The sequence below is a fragment of the Fusarium sambucinum genome, chromosome I (genome assembly GCF_050947815.1).
Source record: "Fusarium sambucinum isolate potato_lamoka chromosome I, whole genome shotgun sequence".
In the NCBI taxonomy this organism is placed as follows: Eukaryota; Fungi; Ascomycota; class Sordariomycetes; order Hypocreales; family Nectriaceae; genus Fusarium; species Fusarium sambucinum.
In genome coordinates this window covers 4,178,976-4,191,625 of record NC_139294.1, presented here as the reverse complement: position 1 = coordinate 4,191,625, position 12,650 = coordinate 4,178,976, and the positions used below count along the sequence as shown (strand labels likewise).

General features: G+C 48.5%; 5 protein-coding genes across 5 annotated transcripts; 2 read left to right on the top strand and 3 right to left on the bottom strand.

Moving 5' to 3' along the window:
• Window positions 1-321: 321 nt before the first annotated feature.
• Window positions 322-999, bottom strand: FSST1_004078 (DNA-directed RNA polymerase II subunit RPB7; the record flags this gene model as incomplete). Its single annotated transcript, XM_083230218.1, has 4 exons — window positions 322-340; window positions 395-564; window positions 618-698; window positions 751-999. 4 exons carry the CDS (start codon window positions 997-999, stop codon window positions 322-324), a joined length of 519 nt encoding a protein of 172 aa, XP_083087508.1.
• A 2,097-nt stretch (window positions 1,000-3,096) lies between these two features.
• On the top strand, window positions 3,097-3,825 carry FSST1_004077 (2-hydroxy-palmitic acid dioxygenase MPO1; the record flags this gene model as incomplete). The annotated part of the gene is made up of 3 exons (XM_083230217.1): window positions 3,097-3,129; window positions 3,193-3,309; window positions 3,376-3,825. The coding sequence occupies 3 exons, from the start codon at window positions 3,097-3,099 to the stop codon at window positions 3,823-3,825; spliced, it is 600 nt and encodes a 199-aa protein (XP_083087507.1).
• A 572-nt stretch (window positions 3,826-4,397) lies between these two features.
• Window positions 4,398-4,604, bottom strand: FSST1_004076 (uncharacterized protein; the record flags this gene model as incomplete). The annotated part of the gene is made up of 1 exon (XM_083230216.1): window positions 4,398-4,604. One exon carries the CDS (start codon window positions 4,602-4,604, stop codon window positions 4,398-4,400), a length of 207 nt encoding a protein of 68 aa, XP_083087506.1.
• Window positions 4,605-5,395: 791 nt separating this feature from the next.
• On the bottom strand, window positions 5,396-6,387 carry FSST1_004075 (uncharacterized protein; the record flags this gene model as incomplete). The annotated part of the gene is made up of 3 exons (XM_083230215.1): window positions 5,396-5,476; window positions 5,709-5,736; window positions 6,005-6,387. 3 exons carry the CDS (start codon window positions 6,385-6,387, stop codon window positions 5,396-5,398), a joined length of 492 nt encoding a protein of 163 aa, XP_083087505.1.
• Window positions 6,388-8,618: 2,231 nt separating this feature from the next.
• Window positions 8,619-12,319, top strand: FSST1_004074 (carbamoyl-phosphate synthase (glutamine-hydrolyzing) CPA2; the record flags this gene model as incomplete). The annotated part of the gene is made up of 3 exons (XM_083230214.1): window positions 8,619-8,964; window positions 9,084-12,142; window positions 12,212-12,319. The coding sequence occupies 3 exons, from the start codon at window positions 8,619-8,621 to the stop codon at window positions 12,317-12,319; spliced, it is 3,513 nt and encodes a 1,170-aa protein (XP_083087504.1).
• Window positions 12,320-12,650: the final 331 nt, after the last annotated feature.

Genomic DNA, 12,650 nt, shown 5'->3' with positions numbered 1-12,650 from the left:
AGCAGACTGTTCCCAATATCATCAACTTTGGGTCATCTTGACACCTAAATATCCATTAAAAAGAATTGGGACGTGGACCCGATGGTGGCACTGTTCGGCTTCACTAGCCGAACCGTCCCGTCTGTCGATGAACCTCTCGCCCAAGATACAGAATGCAATTGTATCCACGGTGACATGGCATTTCATAATGTTGCCCCAAAATAAAACTTTTGTTGTAGCCAATGATTTGGTAGCATCCATTGTCGGAAACTGATCATACTCGGCGTGTGGTGGAAAGCCTTGATCATCCTCGGTTTCGAATTCTCTCAATCCACGTTAAAACTAAGAGGCCTGAAGACATCTGGAAACAACATGTTAGTAAGTAGACACAAAGATACCGCATCAACAAACATACCCCAGGTAATCCTCCTTGATGCTTCCAATGGCCCACATCTCGCCAACCTCTGTTCTAGTGCCGATAATCTTCACTCGAACGTGCGTCTGTGGTTCGATAACGGTATCCTCGTTGTTGGTGAATTGAGGTGGCGTGGCATTAGGATCCCACTTAACGTCGTTCGGGATCAACTGAGGTCTACGTTAGAGCTGTAGTCGCACTATGACTGCCAGGAGAAACTTACATGAGCCGACACAAAAAGCTGCAGGGGTCCCGCATGAGCGAAGAAGCCTTGCGGGTTTATAGAGTGGACAACAGCATCAACCTGAGTCAAGTCAGACTCCTGAATCATTAATCTTCGGTAGTGATAGCCTTACCGTCTCGCCTTTGAACGGCCGCCATACCACGGCTCGATATCCCACAGTGAACTCGGCCATACCGAGACCAGGGAGGATTCGTCCTTCGGAAATTTCGAAAGCATCCATGATGGAAATGATAAAGTAGCTGCCAGCGCATGTGCCTTCGACATCCTTCAGGAGCTTGCCCGTCACGAGCTCGTGCATGTTGCGGCCCATGAAAGAAGGGTGCAAGGTGACCTTACGTTCCAAGTTATAAAGGAAAAACATGATGAAATGGATTTAGAAGAAGCGAAGATGTTGATAGGAGGTGAACAATCGTATTATTTGAACTGGATTTTTTTTTGGATGCCGCGATACGGTAGATAATAGGCGAGCGGAAACAAGTCAGGATTCGATGCAGCGGGATCTTAAGCTAATAAGTACCGCAGAGTAGAAGTGCTAATGCGATCGATGGGAAGAAAGTGTCGGGGGAGAACGCGTGCGACAGATTATGAGTAACGACAGGTCGACGTAGATTTGGAAGGAGAACGCGCTAAGGCGGTGCGTGTTCTTCGCCAGAGGAAGTCGGAGGTGAAATGATGCAGGTTGGAAAAGGCCTTGGCGTGTCGAGTCAGAGTTGACTGCTTGCCTTGTTGACGAGGGCGCAAAGAGGTTCACGTTTTGTTGTAACAAAGAATGCGAAGTGAGATGCAAGTTTGGACGAGGCTGAGTGGGCCTATGCGTGTCTATAATCCTATCCAATCAAAGCTCGTAAGGCACCGCCACACCTCATATCTGTGGCTGAACAATGACACTTTTGGTCAGGTAGACTGATGTACCTACTTTAGATAGTTGACCAATCCAGGTGCCTAATAAATAAAATTATAAGTGAATAATATTTTTTTTCGTTGGTTTCTTTATATGATTGTTGCTGAAGCTTAGAGTGAAGATTTCGGCCCGGATGAATGGTTTAAAAGTGAGCCTGCAGTGGAGATCTACATATACACCTAGGTACTATTGTATGGTTCACTGTCAACATTAGTAGGTAGTAGGTACTTAGGAATCTGTAATATGCAAATGAACCTGGCAAAAAAATACAGTCCTTTTGAAGCCAGTGAGAGTGACATCGCTGCGATAGCCCACATGTAAACAGCTCAATGCTACAAGTAAATAGCCGAAGCTTGGTAGTGGAGGTCTTCTAGAAGAATCCCACAAGATATGGTATGATTAGGAGAAGCGAATGGAAGCCTTTCAAAACCTACCTGAACTTGTACCGAAGTGTAAGCCATGTACGTACTAAAAAGACAAATAAAACCTGGGGAACTTGTAAAAGGACAGGATAATTAACCAATCCCATGACATGACGGGAGACTACCTAGACTAAGGTTCTCTAAGGTTCGTACCTTAGTTTTCCGTCTGCTTGGCGGTAAATCATCAAGTGCGTACCTGCCTAAGCAGGTAATCAAGGGTCTCTGTCCGAGTTAAGGAGATGAGCACACGAGCTTAAAGGAACAATGGACATGGATCAGGGAAAAGGAGGCTCCAAGTTATGGGACTCTACTCCACAGAGACAGGTGCGGCGGTGCAATTCAAGCGGGTCTTTGCCGGGTTGGGGGAGGAAAGCCTCGTAAAAGGAAAGCCCATGAAGAATGGACAACTCAGCAAAACAAAACCAAAGCCAGAGCCAGAGCCAAAAGTCAAAGCCACTCAGTCAACCACTCTCATTCTTGCTCTCATTCGCTTCATCGTACCGAGCCACCCGCATTCCCCCTTGTCTCGTTTCGCCTCGCCTTATTTGGTTCTTACTCTTGAATAACTTCTTTATTCGTTTTTTTTTGTTTTTGTTTTTTTAACTTTTACTTTTACCATAGGTATCTTGTCTGTCTTGTTCACTTCTACTCACTCCTTCATTGCCTCTGCTGCCTGCATCAGCACATCCTCAAACAAACCTCGGTTTCTGGAGAAAGGGGTTCATTCACCTCGTCTCGGATTGTGCTACCTTGCACTGCCTTATGCTACATTAAACTTGGGGTGACCACCTGATTATATACCTACCTAGGTACCTAATTGTAGTCGACTTCAACATCGCACCACGAGCAAGCATCATATTTTACCTGCGACTTTCAAGGTTCTTTTAGTATCTTCCCAATCGCCTTGGCTATCTCTCTTCCTTGAGCTCAGATCCACAACCGCAGTCTCAGAAATCGTCAAACACTGTATAGTTCGACTCACGGACCACATTAAGTCGAGTCGCTTGTCTGGTTGATCGCGACTCGATAAACTTTTATTCGCGTCACTCTTCCAACTCCAGTTTACTGCCGCCATCGTCTGGTCTCGTCCCAGCTCATCCTATCTCATCTTGTCGCTACCAAGGTTCTAATCATCATGTCTCTGGATCTTGAACACCATCTCACCTTTGTACGTCTGGCTCGAGGCTGGCTTATTTTCACTGCATATCAAACGCATGCTAACATTTTTCAGTATGGTGCTTATCACCATAATCCGGTCAACGTTGCCATTCACATGGTCTGCGTTCCCCTCATTCTCATCTCGGGGTTCTCTTTGGTTCGTCTTTCCACCCCGTGGTTGCTGGGCCATGTATACATTTACATTTTAGCCCATCAACGTGAACCTAATCCAATACACCAGCTTACCATTCTACAGGCCACATACAGCGGCACTCTCATCCCCACACCATCTTGGCTAACCTTTCCTTATATGGAGCCGAATCTTGGCGTCATTGCTGCCAGTCTGTACTCTCTGCTTTATCTGCTCTTGGAGCCTTTTGCTGGCTTTCTTCTGGCCGCCTTCTGTATGGCTGGGGTAGCTTCAGCCAACTACCTACGCCAACAGAATCCTGACTCAACCTTTCAGGGTGCTCTAGCTGTGCACATCGTCTGTTGGATCTTCCAGTTCATTGGTCATGGAAAGTACGAGGGTCGAGCTCCCGCTTTGCTTGATAACTTGGTCCAGGCTATCTTCCTAGCTCCCATGTTTGTGTGGCTTGAAATTCTCTTCAAGTTTGGATACCGACCTGAACTCCGAGCCCGTGTCAGCAAGAAAGTCCAAATTGAGGTCGAGAAGTTTAGGGCTAAGAACGGCAAGGCTCAATAAAGCAGATTTATAGCCAATTTGACCATCGAGACAAATCACGTTCTGATGTGTAGGAATACATCTTAGACACCGTCGATCGATGATCAGCGCAGGATACTCGAATCAAAGTGGTCGTGGAGTCAATGGATGTAATGAAGGAAGTTATGGACTCCACCACCAAGAGAAGGCGGTATTTGTGATCTCATTCCCTGGCTTCGCCCGCGTACTTGGGGTTCCCAAGAGCAGTATCGATTGCTTATACGGCCGCCACGTTTGTTGCGTTACGTTGCGTTTGTTGCCCTGAGGTTCACGTCAAAACCAATATGCATATTTAGGATGATGGAGGGTCTGAATAGGGCCTGGCCATATTGGCCGGCTCAACATTGCACGAGGTGTCAGGAGTTGTGTTATTTGCAATTTAAATTAGCAGTTACCAGTCGAGCATGTAGCCAATGTTGTCTATTCACATCTCATGTCAAGGATACATTAGTTCGAGGGCCAATAACTTGTTCTTGTGTTGCTTCTTCTTGACTAGCTAACTCTGCTTCAGGGGGGTTAATGAGACCAGATTACCGACAAAATAGGACGCTTATCTACTCTTTGGGAGGCTCGTCGTCATCTACATGGCAGAGTGGCGCCTCTATGGATTTGCGAAGCTCCCCAGAGTGCTGGGCAATATACTGGGGCCGGCCTCCTGTAACCTGTGAGATGCGCATGTCAGTGCGAGTTTTTGCTCTTTCGGCAATGGCCAATGCCTTGTTGCGGAAGTGAGCCAGGGCTGAACTCTTTGGTTCATTCATCCGGTAGAGTTTATTCAAGTTTGTGATTCGACGGGCGCCGTACAAGGTTGCATGGCCTTTCGGTGTCCGACCTGATGGGAGGGAGTGGTGATTGAGACGCCGTACTGGACGGGGACGTCTGCGGTTTGGACGACTTCGGTCCAGCTTGAGGCTGAAGTTACCGTACCGAGGCTGCTGTCTTTCTGGATTTCCTTCCCCGCTTGGTGGGAGTGAGAATGCAGCATGTCCTGGCTCCTGTGCCTCTGATGATGTCATAGGGGTATTCTAGACTTCCTGGGACATATCAGAGGATGCATGAGGCTCGGGTGTTTGCTCAGTAGGCTTAGCCCTGCATCCGTGGCAAGCGTTCGTTGGTCTTTGCATACCTTGAACTGTCTCGTTGCAGGGTTGGACAGGCCAAAGCCAGTCAAGAAGAGGTCGGAGACATGCCTCACGGCGTTCTTTGAACTTTCGGCAAGGAATCCGGACACGAGAAATGTGCCGGCATTGAAAGTTGGAAATTTGGTAGCACATTGTGAAGGCGTTGGTTGATATTGTCGGGGAACGGGTTATGGTTCTGTATCAAAGTTAGTAATCGCGAGTGTCGGTTGAGAATGGATTGAATGGGTTTCCGTGGCAATAACTTAAGGGATTTCCGAAGGTTTATATTTACATGTGATATTTGTACTCAGGCTGCTATTGTATGAACATGCTCTTTGTTCCAAGGCCAGGCACCATCTGGTTTCGTTTGTCTTTCGGCATATGTTATCTTGGGATACTTGGCTTTGTTCTTTGTCTAATTATAACACCCTTCAGTAGTTGGAAGTACAAGTCGTGTGATCAAAGCCGTGGTGAATACGGAGCATGTTCGGGTGATCACGATAAACAAGTCCCTGAAATAGTAACATGTAGTTTGCACAGAAAATCATGGCAATCTGGGCACAGCTATTCTGTACGAACTATCTCTTGATTTCAACTCCACACTCAAATAACAGTCCCTGCCTCTCCCTCCAATCGTCTTCCAATTTGAAATATCACAAAAACTCCATTCTCCTTTTTCATTATTCATTCAAGTCTAAATCATGCCCATTAGTGTGTGTTTCTGCCATGGTCTTTATGTCTTACCTTGTAGATTATATACTCGGGTAACCTTCTATTTTTTCCGACTAAGTGTGTTCCAGTTCTCGTGCCAAAAGATCTCGGGGAATGGCCGTATAAGGGATATTCTCTTTGTTGTTATGTTCGTTTTAATCTAAGTAGTATCCGTTAATGCAAGTTTTTTAAATGCATAGTGGTTCTGTGGGTGCCTTACCAGGTCGTATACTCGAGTGACTTTTTACTCTTTTCAGCGAGGGGTGCCACAGTTCCCTCCCGTCCCCTTCTCCTCCCAACAGTAGTATCGTCTTCATCGATACCGCTACTCTTGTTCAACCGTGGCGATGAGCTCCGCCGGCACCCAAGGCTTCGTTTCCAACAGGGTAAAGCCGGCCGGCTTCTCTTCCATGATGATCCCTCCGTTCATGACATTGTACTCATAGTCAAGGTATGAGAGTTGACGGTGCTCCTCGTCAATCTTACCGTCCGTGCTGGTACGGTTGTGAGAGACGGAAGTAGGGTTGGGGGGCGTCTCTGGGAACTTATTTCTGCCTGACCAGTAGACGGAAAACAGTTCTGGGATCATGTGAGACTGCCAGATACCATTCGAACATTCTTCCTTGGAGGCACGGCTTCGCTCAAAGAAGAAATAGAAGGTAATGCCAACACTAAGCCTAGTAGCCAGGAGAAATATTATGAAGAATTTCATGTTGTCGATTGTGTGGCTGACTGTGCAGGTATCTTGTGATGGTATCTTGTGGTGGTATCTTGTGGTGATATCTTATGGTGATATCTTGTGACAATGGATTGCAGAGAGAAGTTATCAGGTGGGCCATCAGCAGCTTTCTTATAGATGTGAACCTCAACATTTTAACATTAGGGTTCTTTCGTCTCCAGTGTGTGGGTGGGCAACTGACGTGTAGGTTTGAGGACACGAACCATATTGGCCACCCTGAGAGCTTTTCTTGAACATTCTTGTGGTACAACTGAACTCTTACCTATCACTGATTACTTCCATCCTGACGCGGCATATTGAACCTAACAACGTAACGGAGCACTTAGGGTTTGGGTGAGTTGTCCTTTTATACTTCCAGAAGTGAGGGGCAGTATCCAGAGTCTGTTTTTGTGGAAACCTCTCGTGGAGTGTGTTGGAGCTTTTATTCCGCTGGTCATCCGAACATGAAGCCATACCAGGATTGATGCTATATCAGCTACTGTCTATGGTGTCACATACCTCATGTGACGAATATGAACTACCGTGACTAACCATTGTCTCTGGACATGGATACGCATTGTAACAGTAGCTAAATAAACAGTCTCTTGTTTTGTGTTTCTTGATTGACATCAAGTCATTGCCTTCTTTCTCATTGTGAGGTCTGCAATACAATTGTGGTGAGGTTGGTTTTCAGTTGGAGAATGAGTAAGCTGCCCCAACTGGCCAATGGCGTGTAAGGGAACGTCGGATTTGTTGCGAGCTACAGGGTAGAGAAATTTTGAATGACAGGACGAGGTCGCGGTTGCTGTGCCACTTTCTCTGCGAAACTTCGATGGCTATCATAACGTACGATGACAGCAAATGTAGGCTCGGGATCTCGGCGTTTCTTTTTTGACAAAGTTATTCATCGCTGTTTGGATTTGCTAAGAATCTAGGGGTGTGTTTGGACGGTAGGGTTTATATTCCAGTAGGTATTTTGAAAGCTGTACTGAGTTCTGTTCAAATTTATCAGTAGTATCTAACATTCATTTGTCCATGATAGACGGATCCAGAAGCCAGATAAAGTAAATAACATGGCGAGAGTCTTATCATGGATACGTCAGAAAATTTTGCACATCATGACATGACCTGGTAGTTGACCCATAACGACCTCGACATTCGGAATCTCTTCATGACTCAGAAACTTCCGCCAGCGGCTTTTACTACCGCTCAGGCCCTTAATAGCGGCGGAAAAGGCGGCGAGTTGTCACCGCTAGAGCCACCGATGCCGGGCAATCAACTATCTTAGCTTGACATTAACAACACGGCATTGGCTACCTTTTCTCTTTTTTCAATGGGTCAAGGGGAAGTCGCCAATTATTCTAGACGCATGCTAGCACCCAGTAGAATTATTTCCCTTGTTGCTGACAGCTGTTTGTCTGCCGTGTCCTTGTCCTTTCTGTCTTTTTTCCTACCAGGATTCCAAAGTGCCCTGGACTGTCGCCGTAACCGGACCCATAGCTTAGCTGGATCCGGGGAGCTCTGGCAAGGGCCTGCAGGTACTGACAGTTGCTGTATTGGCCTGTGCTGTAGCCCACGTCCATGTGTTGAGAGCTTCATAAGATAGGTAAATAAACAGATAGGCCATTAGACAGGCAAACACATAAAACAATTGGACAGACCGATGACTTAAAAGTCCAATTGGGAAAATACTAGACGGCAAATAATTCGACAACTTTCGAGCTATGTGCCTTGGATACTCCACGAAGAGCCCCTCGAGAGAAACGCTAGTAAGGGACGATCTCTATTGAATCTTGGTTAAATTTCTCACTACGACCGAAATGTTGGGGCAGTCCACTTGGCTTGAGTGTATCTATCTCTGTCTCTGTGTCTCAGGAATCGGAGGTATCTGAGCACCAACTTGGCCCAGGGATTGGTTGGCTGCGTCACGACGTAGGTACTCGTAGAGTCACACACCCACCAGAGAATAATTTTCGGAGTGCGCAAGGCTTCCCCTTATCTTATCAGCGGCAGTGTGCCGCCCGCCATTTTTCTTCCTTCAAAGAGTGCCCATCTCCCATACTTCTCTCTTCTCCCCTCTCTTCTGGATATCATTCCACAGAGTTACCGTCTCTTGTGTCCTTCACAAACATCGCTACCCTCGACGTTTAATTCGGGACAAAGAAGGGCAACCTCGCCAGCGGGACGGTTCAGCTTGCATTGATACGTGCAAATTATCCGCTGCAATGCCTCTCAACCTGGCAACCACTCTCGCTGGTCGAGCTCCGGCCCTGCTCCGTCATGGACGCAGGGTCCCGCGAGCTTTGCCCTCTCGCTCATTCTCCTCGGTGAGCCCTCTCGCCGCCTCATGCCGAGTCTCAATGGCTGCCACTCGACCTGCCAACTCGAAGCGCCTGGGTACCCTCAAGGTTATGCGTGGATACAGCTCTGTTGCTCAAGCCGCTCCTAACGCCAAGGCCTACCTCGACAGTGGAGTTATCAAGCCTTCTCAGACCGTCGACGTCAAGAAGGTTCTTGTCATTGGAAGTGGTGGTCTTGCCATTGGACAGGCTGGAGAGTTTGACTACTCAGGTTAGTATACCCAAACCAAACCCGCCTATCTATGATATGCGAAAATCTCACCGACTTACCCCGCGAATCCTCACCAAAATATTAAAAAAGACACACAAACTGACTTTAATCAATCACAGGCGCTCAGGCCCTCAAGGCTCTCAAGGAAGCTGGCGTTGCTTCTGTGCTCATCAACCCCAACATCGCTACCATTCAGACCAACCACAGTTTGGCTGACGAGGTTTACTACCTCCCCGTCACCCCCGAGTATGTTTCCTACGTCATCGAGAAGGAGAAGCCTGACGGCATCTTCCTGTCCTTCGGTGGCCAGACTGCTCTCAACCTCGGTGTTGAGATGCAGCGACTCGGACTCTTCGAGAAGTACGGCGTCAAGGTTCTCGGTACTAGCGTCCGAACTCTTGAGCTGAGTGAGGATCGTGACCTCTTTGCTAGGGCTTTGGAAGAGATTAACATCCCCATCGCCAAGTCGATCGCCGTCGGCACTGTCGAGGAGGCCCTCGAGGCCGCTGAGACCGTTGGATATCCCATCATTGTCCGAGCTGCTTATGCTCTCGGTGGTCTGGGTTCCGGTTTCGCCAATAACGAGGAGGAGCTTCGCAACATGGCCGCTCGATCTCTCACCCTCTCACCTCAGATCCTTGTCGAGAAGTCGCTCAAGGGTTGGAAGGAACTTGAGTACGAGGTCGTTCGTGATGCCAACAACAACTGTATTACCGTGTGCAACATGGAGAACTTTGATCCTCTTGGTATTCACACCGGTGACTCTATCGTTGTTGCCCCCAGTCAGACCCTGAGTGATGAGGAATACCACATGCTCCGAAGTGCTGCTATCAAGATTGTCCGACATCTTGGTGTTGTTGGCGAGTGCAACGTCCAATACGCTCTGCAGCCTGATGGTCTCGACTACCGTGTCATTGAGGTCAACGCCCGTCTTTCTCGATCATCTGCTCTGGCCTCCAAGGCTACCGGGTATCCTCTTGCCTACACTGCCGCCAAGATCGGTCTCGGACACACCCTCCCCGAGCTTCCCAACGCCGTTACTAAGACCACTACCGCCAACTTTGAGCCTTCTCTTGACTACATAGTCACCAAGATTCCTCGATGGGATCTTTCCAAGTTTCAGCACGTCAAGCGCGACATTGGAAGTGCAATGAAGTCAGTCGGTGAGGTTATGGCTATTGGCCGAACCTTTGAGGAATCTTTCCAGAAGGCTATCCGTCAGGTCGACCCCCGATTCGTTGGATTCCAGGGCGACAAGTTCGAGGATCTTGACTACGAGCTCCAGAACCCTACCGACCGCCGATGGCTCGCTGTCGGCCAAGCCATGCTTCACGAGAACTACTCCGTTGACAAGGTTCATGAGCTGACCAAGATTGACAAGTGGTTCCTCCACAAGCTGCAGAACATCGTTGACTGCACTCGTGAGCTTGAACAGGCCGGTGGCCTCCAGAGCCTGAAGAAAGATCAGGTTCTCAAGGCCAAGAAGATGGGTTTCTCCGACCGACAGATCGCCAACGCCGTCAAGAGTACTGAGGACGAGGTCCGTGCCTACCGTCTCAGCTTCGGAATCCACCCTTGGGTTAAGAAGATTGACACTCTTGCCGCCGAGTTCCCTGCCAACACCAACTACCTCTACACCACCTACAACGGCTCTACTCACGATGTCACCTTTGAGGACAACGGCACCATTGTCCTTGGTAGCGGTGTTTACCGAATTGGTAGCTCCGTCGAGTTCGATTGGTGTGCTGTCAGCGCCACCAGGGCTCTTCGAGAGATGGGAGAGAAGACCATTATGATCAATTTTAATCCGGAAACGGTGAGCACAGATTACGACGAGGCAGACAAGCTCTATTTCGACGAATTAAGCTATGAGCGTGTTATGGATATCTACGAACTCGAAAAATCCAAGGGTGTTGTGGTTTCTGTGGGCGGTCAGCTTGCCCAAAACATAGCCCTCCGATTACAAGAAACTGGAGGCGCTAATGTTCTTGGAACTGATCCTCGTGATATCGACAAGGCTGAGGATCGCCAAAAGTTCTCTGAGATTCTTGACAGTATTGGTGTCGACCAGCCCGCCTGGAAGGAACTCACTTCAGTCAAGGCTGCCGAAGAGTTTGCTGCGGAGGTTGGCTACCCCGTCTTAGTTCGCCCATCTTATGTCTTGTCTGGTGCTGCCATGACTGTCATCTCAAGCCAAGAAGATCTCAAGGATAAGCTTGAGGCTGCCAGCAGCGTCTCCCCTGATCACCCCGTGGTCATCTCCAAGTTCATTGAGGGAGCTGAGGAAATCGATGTCGACGGTGTCTCTGCCAACGGAGAGCTTATCCTGCACGCTGTTTCTGAGCACGTTGAACAAGCCGGTGTTCACTCTGGTGATGCCACCCTTGTCCTTCCTCCCGTCAACCTTGACAACACCACCATGGAGCGTGTCAAGGAAATCGCTAAGAAGGTCGCCCAGGCCTGGAAGATCAGTGGTCCTTTCAATATGCAGATCATCAAGGCCGAGAACCCTGAGGGTGGCGAACCTCTACTCAAGGTTATCGAGTGTAACCTTCGTGCCTCTCGATCTTTCCCCTTCGTTAGCAAGGTCCTTGGAACCAACTTCATCGATGCTGCTACCAAGGCTCTTGTTGGTAAGAACGTCCCACCAAAGACTGATCTCATGGCTGTGAAGCGTGACTACGTCGCTACTAAGGTCCCCCAATTCTCCTGGACCCGTCTTGCTGGCGCCGATCCCTTCTTGGGTGTTGAGATGTCTTCTACTGGTGAGATTGCTTGCTTTGGCAAGGATCTCGTTGAGGCCTACTGGACTTCTCTCCAATCCGTCATGAACTTCCGCATGCCCGAGCCCGGCGAGGGCCTTCTCTTCGGTGGTAACGTCTCCAAGCCCTGGTTGACTCAGGTTGTCGACTACGTTGCCCCTCTCGGCTACAAGCTGTACGCTGCTAGCCCCGAGGTCAAGGAGTTCATCGAGGCCAAGTCCAAGACCAAGGTCGAGGTTGAGGTTATTGAGTTCCCCAAGGAGGACAAGCGAGCCCTCCGAGAGGTCTTCAAGAAGTACGATATCCGCGGATGCTTCAACCTCGCTGAGTCACGAGGCAAGACCACACTGGACGTCGATTATGTTATGCGCCGAAATGCCGTCGACTTTGGCGTTCCTCTGTTCATGGAGCCTCAGGTAAGTTTATGGCAGACTACCCTAAATTTCATAAGATTATCATAAAACTAACCATAATTTTTATCATAGACCGCTATCCTCTTTGCTCAATGCATGAGCGAGAAGCTCCCCCGCCCCGAGGGTATTCCCGCCGAGGTTCGCCGATGGTCCAACTTCATCGGTGGCAAGCCTCTGTAAAAACACACATGGCGTTTTTGTTAATGGGAAGGAAAAGGATTAGTCAAGATTTCAAGACCATGTGATGGGTAAAATCTTTCTTTTGGAGAGGGCGGGGGTTTCGGGAGTTTATGTGATGATTGCTTGGGCTTATAGTATACCCGCCCTCTTTGTACCTATAGATGGAGTAGATGGCAAATGAAGCATGTTTCATAAGATACGATTACGCCTGCCATGTGGATTCCCATTACAGCCGAATTGACTGTTGCGTTATTCATATATGATCGGTGGCCATTAGATAGCAGATGCTGAAAAATTCCTACTCATTATGGCCCCTAGCTACAAAGTGAGG